This window comes from Pollicipes pollicipes, unplaced genomic scaffold (assembly GCF_011947565.3).
Source record: "Pollicipes pollicipes isolate AB1234 unplaced genomic scaffold, Ppol_2.1 Scaffold_3087;HRSCAF=3621_pilon_pilon_pilon, whole genome shotgun sequence".
Taxonomy (NCBI): Eukaryota; Metazoa; Arthropoda; class Thecostraca; order Pollicipedomorpha; family Pollicipedidae; genus Pollicipes; species Pollicipes pollicipes.
Window position 1 is genome coordinate 40,485,270 of NW_023596225.1, and position 20,753 is coordinate 40,506,022.

Sequence of the window (20,753 nt, forward strand, 5' to 3'; positions counted from 1 at the left end):
CAGCTGCGCAGCCTCACTGCACCCTCAGTGGCACCGCGCGCTAGGATTTCCGTCGTGAATATCCAGTTGACATGCGATTCTGGAGGGTCTCTTTACGTCATGTCTTTATATGTGCTGCTGTCGTAGAAATTTCAATGAGTGACCAGGACTAGCGACGTCTCACTTTCCTCCTCTCCCCTCTGGCAGTCCGGAGATGGTGCTCCAACTGCGGGGAGACATCCTCATCAGTGCTACCACTGCGAGTCGGCCACCACGCGCCAGGTCGTGTTCCGCGTGCAGTTCCACACGTGCGCCGTCTCTGACCCGGTGCTCAGCTTCCCGCGGCAAGACCTGGACGACGCCTGCGACGGTACGTGGCGCCGCTCAGCGGCTGTTGGCGGAACTACAGAGTGGTAGTTTGGTCGGCCTCGTGATCGGGCGCCTCAGAGCGGGTCATCATCATTATCGCCCAGCTGAGTGAAGTCGAAGTGGAGGCTCTGGGCCGTTCGAGTTTTTTCTATTTCGGCTACGAATCTGGGACAGCAGCCTTGATTGCGCGCCGACGCAGCTTGTGAAGAGAGGTTTAATATTGAGACTGAGTGCACCGTGAAAGAGCTCGCAAGCTTTAAGTCAAGTCAATTTATCAAGGAATCATGCCATCACTTGGCTGCCTCAGTAGCGTTTGATCCCAGTCCCATTGCATGGCACAAAGGTAAGATAAGCGCTACAAGAAAGACACAAACACTGACGAGACCGGTAGCGACGGCTCATGAAAGTGAAAACACACCGTTGATAGTCTTACTCAGCACGATCAGGCTTGCTGATACATTGATGCCTTCTTCGAGAGGCAGTGATGGATAGCAGCAGCAGTACAGGGTAAGGCTGCGCAGAAAGGGACGTTTGCTGGTCTCACTCACACGATCAGGTTTGCTAATACATTTATTCATCGTTCGAGATGCCGTGATGGGTGGCAGCAGGCAGGTTCAGAAAGAGGCTGCACAAACAGGAAATATGTGCAACCAACGCTTTGGGGAAGTTTCAGGGGTTTCCATTACCTTCTGTTTGTCGTTGCTATTTCGGTCATTCTGGTAATCTCCTCCCTGTTCGGCCGCAGGTGCGCCGTGTGTTGTAAATGTCAATGACAAAAATTTATGTTGGTCATCACAGCTCCAACCTTTCTAATCCACCGTTAACGTGGCCCTTGGTAGCCCCTGCCTCGTATCACTGTCACCACGAGCCCCGTCGCACCGGGTATTTCCCCTACCATTTTTGAGCCGGCCGGGCTGCCGCCGGGCAATCCCCGTCAGCGGCCGGCCCTGGGCCCGGCCCGCTGGTCCCGCCTGTTCGCACCGACAGCGTCCGTCCCCCGGTGCCTTCCGCGGCCGTGGTCGGCTGGAGGCAGACCGCGCCGACAGCGTCCGTCCCTCCTGTGCCGTCTGCGGCCGTGTGTCGGCTGAGGCAGACCGCGCCGACAGTGTCCGTCCCTCCTGTGCCGTCCGCGGCCGTGTGTCCGGCTGGCGGCAGACGGCGCCCGCGGTGCCGGAGGCCGGGCAATGGGAGGCCGGTCACGAGCAGTGCCCGGCTGGCGGAGGCGTTCCGCCGTTGCGGTCGCATGGGCCGGCTGCTGGAATGCCGCTTTGTTGCGGTTCGAGAGCCTACCGTCTTCTGGTGGCACGCTGTCCCACAGGCTGTGTATCCGACCCGTGAATGACTGCTTGCGATGTCCTGCTCCGCCGGCCTTCTCTACTGCGAAGCTCCGTTATGTTCATCCGTGCTCCGTTGCTGCGAATCTCTGATCTGTTTGGTTGTGCTCTGTTACTGTGTGACCCCGTTCTGTTCAGCTGTGCCCCGTTCCCATGATGTCCTTTGTGGTGACGGCGGCTGCCGCTGACTCACGGTCCATCCTGCCCCGGACGCCGGACGCCGGACGGCTGCGGGTGCAGCCCGTGCGTCCGGTAGAACAGCGCCGCTCCCACCCGACGAGCGCGTCCGCGCCAGCCGGGCGCCCCGACATTGGCCGTGGGCGCGGCCCGTGACGGTCGCAGGTCGTGCACGGCCGGCTCGTGAGTTCCGTCAGCCGGCCATGGACGGCTTCCGCCGCTGAGCGGCGGGCGGATGCCCAGCCGGGGACTCGTCGGCCGGCGGCCTGCAACGCTTCCGGCCGCGGTGCGGCGGGCCGTGCTCGCCGTGCTCGCCGGGGGTGTCGTGTCACGCCCCGCTGCCGCCCCGCGTCCGCGTCCGTCGGCCCTGACGAGCGCCGCCGCTGACCCTCGTGGACCCGCCGCCGCAGACATGCGCTTCCGAGGACGGCGGCGTCGAGCTGCACTTCTCGCGTCGAGCCTGTTGCCAGGACCAGGCGGCGGCGCCGCTCCGCGTCGACCGCGCGCCCCGACCCCGTCAACGCTGGAACAGCTACGAGGCCTTCTACGCCGGCGGCGCTCGACCAGACAGGTGCGGTGGCGGCGTCCACGCCGACGCAGCCGGCGATCACACGGGGAGAGCGTGGGGGTGGGGTGGGGCGACACTCGAGACATGCAGGCCGCGCCCGGAAGGGCGTGCAGCGGAGTCGGCCGTCCACTCGGGAGAAGTGGGTGTGTGCAGCGACATTTGAAGCATACATTTGCATATGTTAATCCATTTCGGCTGCTGCGGAAGCTTTTGTGTGTATGTGATATGTGGCTTCATTAAAACCGACATTAGCATGCAATAAGAATGTATATATATATATATATATATATATATATATATATATATATATAATATTATATATCGCGGACTAGGATTTGTGACGCGTAGACCTGGGCACATCGGTCGGGGACCCCACTCTGACGCGGCGTGTGCCGACCGAGGCGCCCAGAGACGAGGTCCGAGTCAGACAGACGCGTGGCTCCCGGCGCGCATCCGAAGGTCGGCTCCAGCGGCGGGTCAGGCCGGCCTGTGACACGCCACAGCGTCGGCGGACGCGGGTCCTCCATCCAGGTCAATGCCGCTCGCGCGGGATTTCTCAGATGACTGGAGCGTAGCAGCTGGATGGCGATAATGTGGCGTATTTCGAGGTAGAAGGTGGTGACGCATTCTGGCAGATTGCACCGGTGTGATGGCTCTTTCTGTCCCAGTTATAAAAACCATTCGGCAAGTCCTTGTTCGAGGTCCCGCCTGGCCGTTGTGGAAGCCGTCCGGAGCACAGTGTCCCAGTCGGGTCTCTCATGGCTGGCTACACTCCCTCGCAGCGATGGCCGCGGAGGGCCGCGATGCAAGGCTTTCCTGAACGGCCGACCGCTCTGGGGCTCGGCATGGCCAGGCTCGACTGACATTTGCGAGCGCCGCGTCTCATCATTGTCACGACTTATGGGACATATGCGCACATTTGTCTCATAACTGTCAGGATCGAAGGGCGGCCACATATATGACGGGGGTCCCCTTTTATGGCGTGAAGATAGTCCGAAACTCTATGATGATATGTCATTGCTGCACGACGTACGCACATTCAATTCAGGTTTGTCCTGATCGTCGGAGCGATACTTTTCGCCGTACATCAATGCGTACCGTTGTTCGCATGTCCGATTGAAGGTTTAGCATCTGCTTTTTAAGCGCGCTCGCATGGAGGGACAAGCGCCACTCGCCGTAACCGCCGCTGCTGTCATTTGTGATCGCTGGCTGTCATCACCATCGCAACTGGCGGCCGTCGGACAGTCTCCCCCGGAGCAGCGCTGCCGTATGCAGCGGAGCCGGCGCAGTCTGCGGTGACGGCGGCCGCTGCCATGCAACTGACAGCCCCACAGCCCTGGTCAGGGACGGTAGCTGGAGTCCACCCAGCACCCTAGCAGACCCCCGGGCACGACTGGACGGGGCGGGGCGGGGCGCGCCGGGGCGCCTCGGGGCGCAGCCGTCTGCCGCGATGGCTCACCGACGCCGGCCACGGTAGTCAGGTCGAGCCCGCTGTAGCTGAACAGATGTGCCGCATGCAGTCGTTTGTCCGAGGGGCGAGCGATTTGTGTGAAAGGTTTTGGCGCTGTAGCGTCCCACGATTTGCGATTGCGGAGCGAAGCGGCTGTGGAGCGAGTTGACGCAATTTGCTAGATTATTGTTTGCGTACTTTCTTGACGTCACGGACGTGCGGCGCAGTCGCAGTTCTTGCTATTGATTTGTGCACGTTATGCGCGCGAAAACCCACGCTACGTATGCGTATCTCAAGAGCTGCGCAGGGGCCTACCGCGGTCTTTGAAAATAGGCTTTAATGTCCGATGAGGTCACGCCGGCGTCGTCCTCTGGCGCCGGTCGGCCTGTGTATCACAACGGGCCCTACGTCTGGCAGCCTGGCGTGCAATCAACGGCGTCACGCTTCTTTTGCGCGTGAGCTAGTCGCTTAACCAACCATTAACCTTTAGTGGCGCCGTCAGCGGTGCTTAGGGCTTATATCGCATGCTAATTGTATTGTACTTAAGGTGCATTAATGCCTGCAATTAAAGTGGAAAACTGCTGGCTCCCGCTCCACTTTTAAAATCAAATAAATGACCGCGGAAAGACGCACGTATTCCAGCATTGCGCTTTGCCATGAGCAAGAATCTAGCCTGAATGCCGCTGATTGAGCGCAGGCGGTGAAAGAACCCGTCGACCGAGCTGCTGGCTTTGTTTAGTATCTTAAGGTCATTAGCCAACTGCCTGGCGTGCGTGCCTGTCTTTCTCGGGCGCTTATCACCAGTGCTTTCTCACCATTCAATGAGCCCCCACCTATCACGATTTCGTCAGCGGCGTTCGCGTCATCACGAACTCTCGTTATCCATTCACGCCCGGTGCCCGGGGACTGTCACGTCCCGCCACTCAGTGCTCTATAATGCCATGCAAGATGACCACTTACTGGTCGGCCTCGCCTGAAGGTCGCACGGGAAGGCTTGCCCATTTGCTGCGCTGGTTCGGAGTGCTTTTGTTCCAGCAGGCACCGTTTACCGACCAGTTGCATGTTGCATCGCCCGAGCGTCGTTTGGCCAGTGGATCACAATCAACGCAGTGTATCGAGCCGCCGCGTTCCTTCGCACGCAAGCCAACCATCTAGCCAGCCATTAACTCCTGGTAACACCGTTAGCGATGCTAATGGAGGGTGCCAGAGTTGAGAGTCGGCTGCCTCCCGGCACCTCGTTAGGGAGGTAACCTGTGGTCCCGTTACCCTCCTGCTGAAGCCCAGGTCGCCCAGAGTGGCGTGCGCGCCCGGACCGCCATGGGCACTCGGGTGCCCGCGGAAGCTCGGTTGGGCGGGAGCCATGCAGCGGAGGCGTGGCTCCGCCCTGGCGGCGCCGGGGCGGGGTCCGGGTGCATGCCGGCTCGCTCGCCGGCCGGCGGGAGCCGCCCCTGTCGTCAGCAGCGGCGCGATAAACAGGCCCGACGGGCGGCACGTCCAGCCGGCCTCGCTGGCGTGGGACGTGAGGCCCGGGCTGGTCCACCAATGGACAGGTGTAGCCGAGGCTGGTCCACCCAGGGACAGGTGTAGCCGAGGGTGGTCCACCCAGGGACAAGCATAGCTGAGGATGGTCCACCCAGTGACGGGTGTAGCCGAGGCTGGTGCACACAGGGACAGGTGTAACCGAGGCCGGTCCACCCAGTGGCAGGTGTAGCCGAGGCCGGTCCACCCAGTGGCAGTTGTAGCCGAGGCCGGTCCACCCAGTGGCAGGTGTAGCCGAGGCCGGTCCACCCAGTGACAGGTGTAGCCGGGGCCGGTCCACACAGGGACAGGTGTAGCCGGGGCCGGTCCATCCAGTGACAGGTGTAGCCGAGGCTGGTCCACCCAGGGACAGGTGTAGCCGAGGCCGGTCCACCCAGTGACAGGTGTAGCCGAGGCTGGTCCACCTAGTTACAGCTACCGGTCGTGTGACCAATGCTGCCCCCCCCCCCCCCCCCCCACCCCCGCTCCTTCAGTGACAGGACTGGCCCATCCAGCTCTGTTTGCCTGACTTGTGTATGTTGAGATGAATAATCCCAACGAACCCTGTAGGCTGTGCCAAACTCGGCCAAAGGTATGTGAGCCCGGAGTACTGCGCAGCATACAGTGAATCCTGCTTTTCTTGGTGGGGACGTGAGCTTACCAGTTGCGGCGTCAAGGGGAGGGTATCGCGGGCGCCTCCAATGATTTTGAACTCGGCCATGCGCCCACGACGTTCGGTGAAAAGACTGGTCAAAAGTATCGCGTCCTGAATCATCGGCATGTCGTGGTTTACACGTCTTGTCGACCTGTAGAAAAGACGTCAGAGATCGATAGTTAGCGGCATACCGGGATAAGCTCAGTCAGCTTATGCGACTAAACTGTGAAGATCACAGTGGTCGGCGCTCCTGTGTAAACGTTTACACCACCCGAGATATTCCCGACACTAACAGCCAGGCCATTAGGCTTTAAACAGAGTTGACCTGGCGGTGCGATCTATCTGGCGGTGCGGTGATCTAAACGCGGTGCGATCTCCCTGGCGGCGCGGTGCGAGTCGGTCGGTCGGTCGGATCTCGCGTCGGTCCAACAGAGACTCGCTCCTGACTCCAGGGAGCAAGCGACACCGGTGGGCGTCCCGGAGTCTCGCGCCTGACTCCACACAGTAAATCGCGCGAGCCAGCGGTCTCGAAGGCTCGCTTCTGGCTCCAGGCAGCGGGCGGCATCGACCGCCGGTCCCGGAGTCTCGCTCCTGACCCCACAGAGTAGACCGCGCCGGCTGGCGGTCGCGAAGGCTCGTTTCTGATTCCAGGAAGCAAGCGGCGCCGACCTGCGGTCCCGGAGGCTCTGACTCCACAGAGTAGACCGCGCGAGCTGGCGGTCTCGAAAGCTCGCTCCCGACTCCAGGCAGCGGGTGGCATCGCCCGGCGGGTCTCGGAGGCCCCCTGCCGACTCCACAAAATAGGCCGCGCCGACCGGCGGTCCCGGAGGCTTGCTGCTGACCCCAGGCAGCGAGCGGCGCCAACCTCCGGTGCCGGCAGCAGGCGGCGGCCAGCCCTCCTTTTACGGCGCCCGCCCGGCGCAATTAATGCAGATTTATGTCATCATCATGGCGGGCGCGCCGGTGCGGTTGTCTGCAGGCCGTCCGGTGGCGCCGCTGTCGTGGGCGTCGGCCGGCGAGCGCTGCGACAGGCCCAGCGGTCGGTGGCTGCCCCCCCCCCCCCCCCGCCCGGTCGCCGACTTGCCGATGTGGCTCGGTGGGTTGCGGAGTGCCGACTGACAAAGCGATGGGCTTCGGCAGGCGTCGGTTTTTTTTTTTGTGGCTGACGCCAACGTGGAAGCCTGCTTTTTCTGATGCGTCATGTTCGTCTCGGAATGGAAAGACTGCTGTCTATTCGTTTCATTTTGTTTTTTGACGTGGTTTTTGTCCCTGAAGAAAATGCATGGCGGAAACTTCGCTCAGCTCTTCTTTGTTTCTGGATTGTCGGTAAACGCGATAGCACTGTGCTGCGGTCGCGCGCCGAACCTTTGAAGCTGTGCCCTGGGGTGACCGTGAGAGGGGAGGGGGGGGGGGGGCGGAAGGAGTCCGGCCGCCGGCGGCTGACGGCCGCGCTGACCCGGCCGCGCCGCGCCGGCTGCCTGACAGCGCCAGGTGCCCGGCTGGGGCCCGCCCGGACGCGCTCCGACGCCGGGCGGAGCGGCGCGGCGGCGCAGGCGGACGTGGGCAGGCCGCCGACGCCTGTCAGCCTCTCACCGATGCGTATCAGGCGGACGAGCTGGCCGACGAGGAGCGACCTCGCTCGGCGGCGCCCCGCCTGGCGCCGCTCCTCCGCAGTGCCCACGCCGCATTCAGGGTGTCCGTTTCGTGCGCTCCTGACCTGGGTGTACCTTAGGTGTATTCACAGTGACTTGGGCGAAAACGATTCTAGCGTGACGTCATGTAAAATCTTTGCCGGACGCGCAGAATCTTTTTCCGCGACTCGATCTTAAGTGAGACAAAAATTACACAGCAGATTCATTTATAAGGGGGTCATTTCGCGTGTCAAGGACCGACCACGAGTGATGAAACAACGTGTTTTACGTCACACAGAGCATAATTGTGACGTGACGTCACGTCGCGTAGAATATAACCCTCTTGATGTGCTGCGAATACGCCTCAGTGTTCGGTTTTGGTCCTGCTTATTTTTCCCGTTCATTTCCGGTTTTGCTTCGGCCAGCAAATAAATTTCAAGCTCGGCGTAAACGCCTCCCAGTTTCCACCACGTCCAAGTCTAGCCAACAGTAAGTGTGTGTCTTGTGCCCCGCCGCGCCCATTCGGCGTCATGCGCCTCCTGCTGTGACCCCGGCGGCGGCGTGGGGTCTGCGCGCGCCCGCCACCGCCGCCAGAGCGTCGTGTCGCGCCAGTGCGGCCGGCGCCAGCGCGCCATATACGCCTGCGCGTGCTGCCTCCGCAGCGTGCAGCGGCCGGCGCCGCGCCGACGGCGCCCATGGGCCGCTCTGTGGCCGGCTCATTTGCATGCGGCTGGCCGGACGGCGGGCCGCCGGGCGCGCGCGCCGATCGTCAGCGGCCGCCTGGGAGGAGGTAGCGGCGGCGGGGCAGGGACCGGGCTAGGCCGCCGGGGAGGCGGCGATGGTGTCAGGGGCACCGATCCTGCGGCGGAGACCCGCCGAGAGGTGCGCCATACGGTCCTGGTGCCGTGCTGTACCGTGCCGTGCGTGGGACGCCCTCCACGGCGGCGGGGCTGTGCGTGTGCGCAGCTGTCGGCGGATGTCGTCATCGCGCCGGCCCCTGCTCTCAATGTCGGCTGTGAGGGTTGTACACAGCCCGGCCGTCCCGCTCCGCTCGGCCGCTCGGCAGGGGCGTGGCCTCGGCGAGCGTCTCGCTGGGGAGGGGACGGCGCCGCGGCACGGCCGTCATGACCCCGCGCGGCTGCAGCTGCCAGCCATTTTCCCGACAGGAGTCGCGCACCGTGTCCGATCGGCATCTCCAGGGGCCGGGCGCTCGTGTTCGGCTCGAAATGCTCCCGGCATCCGCGTCCACTTGTCACAGGACCCCTCCGAGATCCAGTGGCGACAGCCTTCTCAGGCACAGGTGTGAGCAGCACGTGGGCCGGCCGGTTCATCGGCTGATCTTCGCCGAAAACCTGTCCCGGGGGCGTCGCCGGAACGGTGCAGCGTCGAACGGCCGCCGCTTTGACCGAGGTGGTCAAGTCTCCCGGATGAACGGAGACGGACGCGTCGGGGTATCTTAATACCAGACATTGCGCGCTGCTGGTCGTTTTAGATCGTGCAGCTCCCGGCCTTAGACGGCTGGCGGAATGCCACGGCTGCCTAAAACAAAGGTCTTTACACTGCATGTGTTTTAATCCGGAGAACAACCGCTCTGCTTATGAAGTAGCAGCTGCTCCAACTGTTCTGTGATGGTCCTGACAAGCCACGCGAATGCGCGCAGCTCCCGCGTACCGTAAAGGAAGGCGCTTGCCGAAGAGGCGTGGATACTGTGTGTGCTGTCACGCCATCAGCGTATCGCACACCGTTGAGCAAGCACCTCATCGACCTTGGGTGGAAAATGCCGCGGCGGTCGTTACAGATACGGATGCCGCGTTTAGGGTCGGAGTTATGGTCGTATATCGCTTGGCTTGCTTGGCTAGCCTGTGGCTGTCATGCGGCCCGCGATTTGACAATTTATGGTTTCCGATTTCACAAAACTGTGGTTACGCGTGCAAGGCCAAGAAAGGGATTGCATTCGCTCGATGAATCACTGCAGCTTCCTCCCAGATATCCTGATGTTAGGTGTTTGTGTTGGGCAGCTACCAAACAGCAAACCCTTTGTAAACTCATTTCTGGTCCAGCTGTTGTTTGGCGCATCCCAAAACGGTATCATACTTGCATAACGGGCAAAAAAATGCTTGTTCCAAAAGCAGGCAATATACCCCTCAACGTCCCACGCAATGCTAAGTACAAAAAAAATACTCCTCAATGGCCTGACTTCGTCGGCGGTAGGAGACCACTTCCATGCAGCAATACTATGTTGAACTGTACAAAGCGAGCATGGCGCTGTGTTTAGAATCAAACTGACACGCTTACAACAATAAATCTTAGATTTAAAAGTCCACCCGTGATTTGCATCATGCAATTTTGCGCGAAAAAGGGTCGCGTGCATCCTCATTATGAAAAGAAACCTATGTGTTTGTTAAAAACGAGTTTATTTGTGAGTCAAAGCATCATCAGGTGGGGCCATCTGGTTGAGAAAACGCATTCTTCTCAAAAGCATTTGTTGGGTCGAACCACCCATTAAAACAAGAGTATCCTGTTATCGCATATTGTGTAATGTTTGTTTTTGTAATATTTCATCGTTAAAATTGCATATCATGCATTTCGCAAAACCTCTTCCAGTAGCAAAGCGCATTCGCTGGCAAAAACAATTTTCTTGGTAGGCCCACTCTCTTTAAATTCCCACCGAACCCAAGATTCGCAATTGCCTTAATGAACTCAGTACAAATATGGACGGTAAAATGCCTCGGGGCCGGAACGATGTCCTCACCTTGAACGCCGCGCAATGCTTCCCAGGGCACCGATTGCGTGTTTTCCTTTGTCCGCACAAATTGGCCGACCCACGCAGCTGACGTCATTGAATCACCGGACGGCCGCGGGTCTGTTATCTGTCCAATTACTCGGGCTCGGTGCCATCAGCCATCACTGTAAAAGGCGCGACGCGCGGTCACCGCCCCGGTAAGTAATCGGACCATCGCCGCACGCAGGATATTGATTGACGCCCTGAATTCTGTTTTCTGACCTGATTTGTGTGTCGTCGCGGTTCCAAGGACGACGCCGACGCCGACGCCGACGTTTTCACAGCACACGGATATTGTTTGGGAATGGACAGGCTGTTATCCCTCGTCTCTGTGGATGAGAGAGGCAAATATCGCAGATGTCTGGGGCAGACACCGCGATCTTCCGCAAACATGCAGATTGGAAACTTGTAAAGTCAGTATGGCTTACGGAAAATGCTGTCTTGCGGAGGCATCGTTTATCGCTTTGTCCACGAATCTGTTGGCAATAGATGCTCGCATACTGTGGATAAATAACCATTAGCAGTAACTACGTGCCTTCCCTCGTTTTGCTCTAAGCCAATTTTAAACGTGCTCTTACTTTCAGACACCTACTTTGGTGATCTGCTCACTACTTTGCCTAATTTGCCTTTGGGTTGTGCTGTTTTATAACAAATCACGCTTTGGCACATTGACTGCACCTTCGTGGGTCCGCTTCATGGTTTCATAAGCGACTATTTGAATTTTGAAATGGACACGATGTTAACCACAGGTGCTCTACGACCCTCGTTTTGCAGGCGGCTTTTTTCGGGTGCTTTGTGTCGCTTCAACAAGTGACGACATGCGATTATGACCATGGGTACCGCTTAAATACATGAATTAAACAGATGGCTATTTGGGCTATTTGTCTGCGCCCGATGCGTGTAATTCGTCTCCACGCACCTGGGCGGAGGGTCGTGACTGGCCGAAGCTGCCGTGCCGGACCGGCGGTGAGAGCCGCGCCGGCCCGTCACGCACGTGCCGGCGCCGAGCGGCGCGCGCGGCGCTGCGACGCTGCCGCCGGCGTCCGCGCAGAGGCCGACCAGCCGCTCTGTTTGGGCCCCGAGCGGCGCGAGCCCGGCGCCTGAGTGTCGACTCGGATCACGTGACACGGACGTCACCAGCGAGGGAGATGTCTGACTGCTGACACGCCCGTCAGTCGGGGGTGTTCGCTGACCCGGGGTGATGTGTCTGGGCCGGCTCCGCAGGCGACGTCGCGAGCTCACGCCGGGTCAGCGGAGTCGTGCGCCGCGGTGGAGCCGTACTGTCGCGGCCCGCGAGCTCCAGGATGGGTGCGTTAGGTGTCTGCTCGCTGGGTTGCCGAGGCTTTTAAGGACACTCCCCAAGAAAGTCCTCGCATTAGATGTCTGAGAGCAGCGGCTGTTCCTCGGGTATCTTGCTTTTTGCAGACCGCCTGTTCTTAACGCTGTAATACCTATGCATGCTAACATTTTGCTTGACATGGGTCCTCAGTGCCGTTATTTTCTGAGACGTTTATTCCTATTTAAGCGTGCGTTAACGTCGGTCCATAATGCGAGCGTCGCAGATTAGTGCTCCTAGTATTATAACACAAGCGAAGGAGTGGTCCCAGTATCCCGAAGAATAGAAGGTTCTTAGATCACGCTTAAAGTGTTGCAGTGACATCGGTCCCGAACTGAGCGATCAGTGCGAAACATCTATATTCGCATGGTTTTGCGCGTGTTGGAGCCAAGAGGCGCATACTAGGGTTTTTATGCATTTAGGAAGAGGCTTGGGCGTAAGAACACGGCAACCCTATTTTTCGAGAATACTGAACCTTGGCCTTACGGCAACGCATGGAAAGAGCTGGTTTCTTAATTGGTTGCTCAGCCTGGATTTCTGGGACGTTTCTTCGTCTATGGAGTGGGATGTGACGAACATTTTTATGAAGCCCAGCCTCGTTAAACATCGTCATCGTCCTCATCCTCCTCCACCTGTGTTTTCGCCATGTGAGTGGTCTCATGGCATTTTGCATCATGACTTTTGGGATAGAAGCCAGATGACCGTGTGCATGGGAACAGCGACCTGATGTGCATTTGCCTGCACATCCCGGTGGTGGCGCCACCCCGGAATGCATGGCGTCATGTTTGGTAATCGCTGGCCTGGCGGTCGTCATGTCACGGCCATCGCCATTGGCGCCAGGAAACGCGCCGTTGGAAAGCGTGTCATGCATGTAAGGAATTTGATTAAAGACCGGGTTCCCCACCCCGGCGCTCCAGTCCGATTATCAGATGCAGCGACGTCGCGAGTTCGTGGTGACTTGATTTGGAAGCTCGAGTTGCGGTAGGTGCCGTCGCAAGGACGTTTCAACAACCTGAGCTCTGGCAGAAAACTCGGGATACCGATTTTTGCCGTTCCGACGTTGCATTAGGACGTCCGCTTGTCGATGAGTCGTGGTTCCGAGTCACGACTTCATTGGAGATGTCATCACGCAGTGACGTCACAACCAGGCAGTCACGGCGGCTGTTCGTTCCAGGGCCTGTTTTTTGGTTGGCAAGTGAAGTCTTCCGGTCGTCCCAGACCAGGCGAGCTTCATGAGCAGCCCCATGAATATCGTCGGTAAACATCACACCATGCAGGCGTTTTATGAACTGCTTGCTGCATTCGTTACATAAAGCAGACATCACGTCCTGATTGGAGGGTGATGTCACTCGTAAACTCTCGCTGGCCGGGCGTGACCAGAGTCACACATGTTCCAGCTCCCCAAAACACCCGGCTTGCGGGTTACGGTGTAATACACGTTCCCGTATCTTACGTAATACGATTCAGCGTCAGTGTGTTAAAGCACACGAACTCGTTTGAGGAAAAGCATTATCCATCTTCCATCATCTAAAGGTTTATCAAATAGACATGTAACAGACAGCATGGTTATCCTGGATAAATGTAGTTATTGTGAAGCCTTATTGTAGTTGAAAAATCTGCAATTTAGAATACAAGCGCGTAAAAACAAGTGTAGTACCATTTGCCCTGACCTGCGACCTAACTACGTACAGGCCAACAAATCAGCTGCTTTGGGGGTCGCATGATCTGCGGTATTTGTTTTTTCAGTAGGTTTATAGGTTCCGAGATAATGTGGTTGTGGTATTAAATGTCCCATGTCAGCAAACAGAAGGCGGCAAATACCTCAGGAAATTCCAGCGGATGTTGGCGTCGTAACCTGTCAAAGACAGGTGCGGGTTGCAGCAACCAGTGGTTGTGCATAAAGACGCGTGTTGTAAAGAGAGAAAGTCGCTGCAATCTAACGATAATTTAATTTAACTACAATTTAACAATTCATATCATTAATTGTTGCATCATTTATGACTAGCATAATTTGAACAGCACGGTGATCGTGCTTCGAAAAAAAGAAATACAGAAAAAGAGTGGCCGTTTTGTGAAAGCCAGCTTTTCTCCACCTTTTTGTAATATTTCAGACAAAAGTATTGGGGGTCCAAGCCAGCATTGCATGGAAAGGACAGGACCCCCATAAAGGAATACAAATGGACGCCCGTGCCAGCGCCTGCCGTCTCCTCCCCGCCTGACCCCAGTGATCACTCGCCGGACTTCCGCGGTACGGCCCGGTCTGCCAAGGTCCGGCCGGCCGTCCGAGCCGTGGGCGCCAGGGGTGGCGCCCACCCTCCAGCCGTCCCGACCGAGGTCAGCTGTCCTGCAGCGGCCGTCAGCTGATACGATCGTCGCCCTACGCGGCGCGCGCCGACCACCCTCGCCGACCGGAGGCACGCGACGCGGCGCGCAGGTGTCGCCCGTGCGGGACAGCGCGGACGGATTGGTCAGGGGCGGGGCTGAGGACCGCCGGAGCCTCTGCTGGAGGGAGGTGCCGGTCGGAGTGCTCCGAGCCCACGCGGCGATTTGGGCCGGTGCCTTTCCGTCGCGCTGGTCGTGGCGGGTGAGTTTGGGACTGACACGAGGGCAATCCTGAAGGTTTCGGCGAAAAAATGCAAACGTCTTGCGCACAGCTTTAACAAATACCCAACAAACGAGTAGAGGAATCAGTTGGATGCTGGCGGGTGGACGAGATCGTACTCCTGCTGGGCATACCGGGAAGCCCGCTTTGTGGTGCTCCGGCAGCCGAAAATACCCGCATCTCAGCCACCGCCGTCCGCCGAGACCACTATAGCGCGCGATGACGCGGCCGCGTCCCGTCCCGTCCCGTCCCGGAAGCCTATCGCGAGATGACTCGGTGGCTTATCCCGGGAGGCGGCGCCCGGAGGCTGGGCCCTGCTCACGCGTCAGTCGAGCGCGAGCGGTCGCCGGCTCGCCCTGCCCTGTGGTCGGGACTCGACGCGGCCCGCGGAGTCGACGAGGCGCCATGGTGGCGGCTACGTGCGTGGGTGAGTGGCGACATTGCACGGCTGTTTGTGACGACGGGACGCGGCAGCTCCAAGCTTGACCCGCTCCATTTCGCCCGGACTTCCCGTCTGCCCCGCGGCCATGTAACTCCAGATGAGATTGTCCGGTCGGTTTCAATCGCTCGCAAAGCCGCCACGGCCCGGCTCCCGCTTGCGTCTCGCTGCCATGTGGGCGGCTCGAGCCGAGACGCGACCACGGCTGTCTCCGAGGACCGCGCCGCCCAGCCGCGCCATGCGGGCCCAGCGCGAGCCGGGTGTCACGCGGCCGCGGCGCCCGCCCAACCGCACTGTATGGGCCCAAGCGCGAGCCGGGTGTCACGCGGCTGCGGCGCCCGCCCAACCGCACTGTATGGGCCCAAGCGCGAGCCGGGTGTCACGCGGCGGCGGCGTCCGGCCGGCTCGCCTGCGGTGTCGGACATGCCGGCCCCGCTGACCGCGGGGCGCGCTCTGCACGCGCCGGCGAGGCCCTGATTGCGGCCACGATTAGCGGGCCATGTTTGGCGCTGGCCCATGCGGTGTGATGACGTGACTGGTCGGACGCCCCGCCCCGGCCCGTCCGGCCGCGCCACCGGCGGCGCGCAACACCGCAGATGGCCGGCGTCGCTCCAGGCTGACGGTGCGCGCGCAGGCGACTTTGTTGGTAATCGTGACGTGGAATTCGTCCGCTGGAAAATCCCTTTCCGGTTCGGTCCGATTTGGAGACGATGCAGCTGTGGGCTGAGATTCCGGAGGGATTAGTAAGCACGAAAGACTTGGCGGCCCCCACGATGGCGCATCAGTGATTGATTACGTTATGGCGACCGGCTGACACGGGATGGCCTGGTTGTAATGTACACAATTACAGCGTATTTTCCAAACACACGGTTTGTGCTATGTCCACGCGCTATATACGGTCGTAGATAGGAGTGTGACGAGTGCATCGACGTTCTTGTGTAGCTGTCCGCCAATTTTTGTTGCAAACCACTAGCTATGCGTTTTAGCAGTCGTTCGGTGGCTGATGTAGTTTAGTTACAACACAATAACTTTTTAAGAAGTTTTAAGACGATGATTCACGTGCCACCGATCTCGGCAGTTTTGTTGACTCAGCTGGGGCTACCATTTTTACAGTGTAATTATCCTAGGTAAATCGACTCGCTGACCGCCTCGTAAGAATGAAAAGGTATAACCTTGCATCCTGCCAGAGTGTGGCGATATCGTAAAGGCAGAGATGATGCGATCACGGGTTCACGTTGCTACGTGAAAGCGCGCCAACTCGGTCGATTGGCGCGGTTTTGGCAGCCACCGGCCCTCGTTGTCGCTGAAGAGTGAAGAGAGAACATTATCGAGGCTGTTGATACTGTTTCCCTTTGAGCTGCGAGGAGCTAACGCACGGGTTCCACCAACTGCGCCATGGCTCCCGCCAGAGGCACTAGCTTCCAAATTAATATCCCTGTTCTGGTCGGTTGTCAAAGTCAGATAGTGTTTTATGGCAGCATGCTCGGCGCCTGCGGCAGATCGTTGTAAAACCGGGTGCCGTCGAAGACGGATAGATAGACGGGTAGAAGACAGCCCAGCCCGCGCCTTGCAACTGCATCGCGCTCGGATCCCGTTATCATAAACAACCATCAAAATATACAGCCACTGCCGTATCATCCATGGGAGCTATTTTCGGTCGTAAATATTTTGCAAGCGCCTGGTGTATAATGGCGGATCGCGCGGACCACGTGAGTATAATAATGACGTCGTGGCCGTTTTATGGTAGTGGCCTCCTAGAGTGCGCCCTGACGGCGGCGGGATAGCCGGCCGCTGCCTTCGCCTCATCCCCACCCTGGCCACCTCCGGTGGACGTGGCGGACCATTGTCCGGTCGGGCCGCGTCGCGACGACACGGCTGATGCCGCGCGGCCTTGGTGACCGGCTGCCGGCCTCCGCGACCAGCCGGCCCGGCCCGGCCCGGTGCGTCACGGCCGGCTCTGCCGCCGCCGCCGCCTGCTGTCATCAGCTCGGGCTGCGAGCCTCTGCCAGCACTGTCTGGTCCCCGTCACACCTGCGGCGGTGATCTTGACACTGCTTCGGCGGGTGTGATCTGCACCACGATAACATGTTATGCTCAGGTATGCCGTACGTTAGGGCGTGTTCAGTTCTTTCGGCACGCTACTGCAGTGCAGACCCATGGATGGAGCCAGTTATGTCTCATTGGAGGAGCTGTGCCCCCCCCCCCCCCCCCCCCCCCCCTCCACCTCTTCAACATCTGCCTGGGCCTCCAGAATAGTTGACCGAAAATCACTGAAACCACAGAGGGCAACAGAAACCTACATGCTTTGAGCGGAGTCTGGTGTGGCTCGACCCTCGCTCACCATTGATTCTGATGAGGCTTGGCTCACGCGGCAGCCCATTTAGCAGCCCGCCTCTGCACCGCCTACCCAGTTAATTACCGGCGTAATGATTCCGCACGTCGGCACCGGGCGGCGAGGAGGCGATCGGCGTCCAATGAGACAGGGCGCGGGAGCGTTTTGTTCGCCGCCCGGAGCGGGGAGAGTCCTAGATGAGCCAAACATCGATAATTTCACGGCGAGAGACGCCGAGTCACGCCGCGCTGGCGCCGATGCGGTCCGGCCGCGCTCAGCTGTACTTTCGCCGGCGTCCCACGCGTGCGCCGACGCACGTGCGCGCGTACGCACTCAGCGTCGGGTGGGCGGGAGCGGAACGAATGTGCGTATGCCACTCACAAGCCGGGAAACACAGTCAGATGTGTCAGCCGTAGTTTTGGCGTCAGCTGGCGACTAACCAATGCGGATGACGCGGGTTCAGCCGCGCCCACCGGAATGCCGACCAGGCTCGGGCCGGCAGCCGTCCAGTCCGCGATTCTCGTTAGAAAGTCGAGCTTCGGTAATTGTGTCACGGCATCGACTGGGCCGATTTGCGCGGCGATTTCTTCACCGGCGTCGGCTGCAGGGGCGCGGTGGGCCGGCAGATGGCCGGCCGGCCCGCCGCCAGCTGTCACGGCCGGCGCTGACGCCTGCCCGCCCGCGCTGCGCCGCCCGGACCGGTCCCGGCCCGGCCCGGCCCGGGCGCGTGTCGCCGCGGCGCCGGCCGCCGGGCCCCATCGGCGATTGAGATGGGCTGGCGCCGCGCGGTGACGAGCCCCTGCTTTGACGGCTGAACACTGTGTATGGCGGCTGGGCCGGGCGGCGCCGATCGACGGCCGCTTTATCGCATTGGCGCGTCGCCGTCAGCTGCTGCCAGCCCCACATTTCTCAAGACCTTGAGCGGCGCGATTTTTTACCGGACGCTGTCGGCTGGGGCGCCCGTTTCGGGGCGGGGTCGGGGCGGCGGCCGCGCCCGGCGGCCGTGGCGGGTCGTTTTCCGGCCAACCGAGCGTCTGCCGCTGTCCCGAAGCCTCCAGGTGACGCGACTGCGGCGAAATCGTCGCGCTTGTGATCAGCTGCGGCCCGGCGCGGCGCCGCCGCCGCCGGCGGGCGGGCGCTGGCGGCCGCGGGAGGCGGTGCTCCATGTACGGCCGGTCGGGACGCCACTCACCGGGCGCGCGCGGCTGTTTCAGACGCGGCGGAGCGGCCGGCGCACACGGAGGGGCCCGCTGGACGGCTCCCTGTACGCCACCGTCATCAAGAAGCCGTCGACGGGCAGTCCGCGAAGCCAGCCGCCCAGTGCCGCCGCCGCCGCCGACAGCCATGAGCTGCACACGGTGTCTATGGACAGTGGCATATCGAGCAGTGGCCGCGAACGTCTGAGCGGCGGCAGCAGTCACTCGCCGTCCGGTCCGCACTCGAGCAGCTCCGGCCGCTCTGCTCCCTGTGATAGCAGCCCGCTGGCCGCGCCCGAGACCTCCCCCGCCACCCCTGCCCGACCCGCCCTCCGTACCGCAGTGGAAGCGAACGCGCGTGTGAAAAAACAATCGTCGGTGGACGCGACGCAGCTGGACGCAGTGCTTGAGGGGCTGCGGGAGAACTGCTCCAACATCCCCGACCTGCGGCCGTGCCAGACTCCGGCGCCAGATATAGACGCGATTCAGGCGCCAACGTTTGCGGCGAGCGCGCCGGCGCCCAGTGCAAGGCCCAGTGTGCGCGGACGCAGCGCCGCGGCGGCGCACAGTGCGCCAGACGTCGTCGACGTCAGCTTCAGCTCCGGCTACGGCTCCACGCAGTCGCCGCCGCAGCCGGCGCCACCCGCCAGCATGGTCCACTACAACGGCTACAAGTCGGACTCGACGTTCAGTGAGTCGTTCAGTGCCAAAGCCAAGGAGGAGATTCCGTACCACGCGCGCGCCGACAGCAAGCCGTTCTCGTACGCCAGCTTCGGCGCGTCGGGCGCGCGGCGCAGCCTGAGTCCGGCCGCGCCGGCCCGCCAGAGGTCACCGGAGCTGGAGCCGCCGCGCCGCGCCGACGCCGAGCAGCGCCGGCCCGAGCTCGAGTCGCCGCGGCTCGTGCGCAAACTGCTCGTGAGCGGCGCGTCGCAGCCGGCCGCCAAGCAGCCGACGCCGACGCCGCCGTCGCCCAGCCTGCCGCGCAAGACCTACACACAAGACCTACCGAAGACCTACACCAACGGCTCCTCCGGCAAGTCGGTCGTGACCGAGACGTACGGCAGGAGCTTCAACGGTGGCGGCGTCAAGGCGCCGGCGACGGACACGCTGCGCTCGCAGCGCTCCTACAACTCGGACACGCTGCCGTCGCACCGCTCCTACAACACCGACACCATGAAGTCGTACAACACGGACACGCTGCGCAGCAACACGTCCTACAACACGGACACGCTGAAGTCCAACCGGTCCTACGACTGGGAGAGCACGATCCGCTCGACCAAGCCGTCGCCGCCGGCGCCGGCCGCGGTGCCGGCGGCCAGCCGCGCGATGGAGCCGTACAGGCGCGCGCCGCCCCCGGCGCGCAACATCGATATCAATCTGAACGACCCCAGCGCCAAGACGGTAACCACATACGACCAGAACACCAACTCGATGACGACGGTGAGCACGCAGTCGTTCGACGTGCCGTGCAGCCCGAACCCGACGCGCAAGATTGTCGAGACGACCAAGCGCTACATGGTGGACGACGAGGACGGCGGCCAGGCCGGCGTCACCAAGATGGAGGAGACCATTCGCGAGTTCGTCATCGAGGACTTGCCGTGAGTACTCGGCGCTGGCTCGGTGCGGTGGTGCGCTTGTCTCGAGCTCTGGTTGGGCTGGGTCGGGCTGGGTCGCGTCGCGGCCGGCCTCCAGTTCCCAGCTCATGACGAGTTGCTTTGTTTTCCCTCACGCGTGCTTTGGGTTGTCTTGCACTGGCTTAGTGTGCGATTGCCCGGTTTGTTTTTGCTGTCGTGTTTTGTCTTGCCTCGGATCGTTCTTGCCCCGCCCGAGTTTGCTTTCGTGGCGCTTGACTGATGCTGTTTTGCCGGGCGCCTTTGGTGACCGGCGTGATCGGTGGGCCTCATTTGAATATGATGACGCAGGTAAGTTATTCCTGTCTTGTCCTGTCGTGTCCCGTCACCGACCTCATATATTCATCCCAGTCGTGGCTGGGGTGCTGCCAGTGAAGAGAAGCTGCTATGGGCGCTGCAGTGTTTTGTGTGGTCGATCAGCTTCGAAACGTGGTCTTGTGCGTTTGTGTGTGTGTATGTGTGTGTGTGTGTGTGTGTGTGTGTGTGTGTGTGTGTGTGTGTGTGTGTGTGTGGTGTGTGTGTGTGTGTGTGTGTGTGTGTGTGTGTGGTGTGTGTGTGTGTGTGTGTGTGTGTGTGTGTGCGCGTGTGTTTTGCGTGTCCTTGAGTGGGGCGTCAGCGACCGGCTGATTATCCGTGTCCTCTTGGGATCACCAGCCATCGCGGTCGATTGATGGTTCAAGGTAAGTCAGACTGGCCCATGACGATCCCAAATCACGTCAGCTTCGGCATCCAGTCGGCCTTCTCCAGCATCAGC

The 20,753-nt window shown here is 60.5% G+C and overlaps 1 protein-coding gene and 1 pseudogene across 4 annotated transcripts in view; one reads left to right on the plus strand and one right to left on the minus strand.

The window, feature by feature from the left end:
- Window positions 1-101, minus strand: part of LOC119090160 (neuroglian-like) — a 9,803-nt pseudogene extending 9,702 nt beyond the window's left edge.
- A 2,242-nt stretch (window positions 102-2,343) lies between these two features.
- Window positions 2,344-20,753, plus strand: part of LOC119090725 (tensin-2) — a 36,932-nt gene continuing 18,522 nt past the window's right edge. For all 4 annotated transcript variants that reach the window (XM_037213575.1, XM_037213577.1, XM_037213576.1 and 1 more), the window contains exons 1-2: window positions 2,344-2,430; window positions 18,387-19,966. In XM_037213575.1, coding sequence (XP_037069470.1) covers window positions 18,537-19,966 — 1,430 coding nt within the window. In that variant the 5' untranslated portion in view covers window positions 2,344-2,430; window positions 18,387-18,536. The remainder of the gene's footprint in view (window positions 2,431-18,386; window positions 19,967-20,753) is intronic.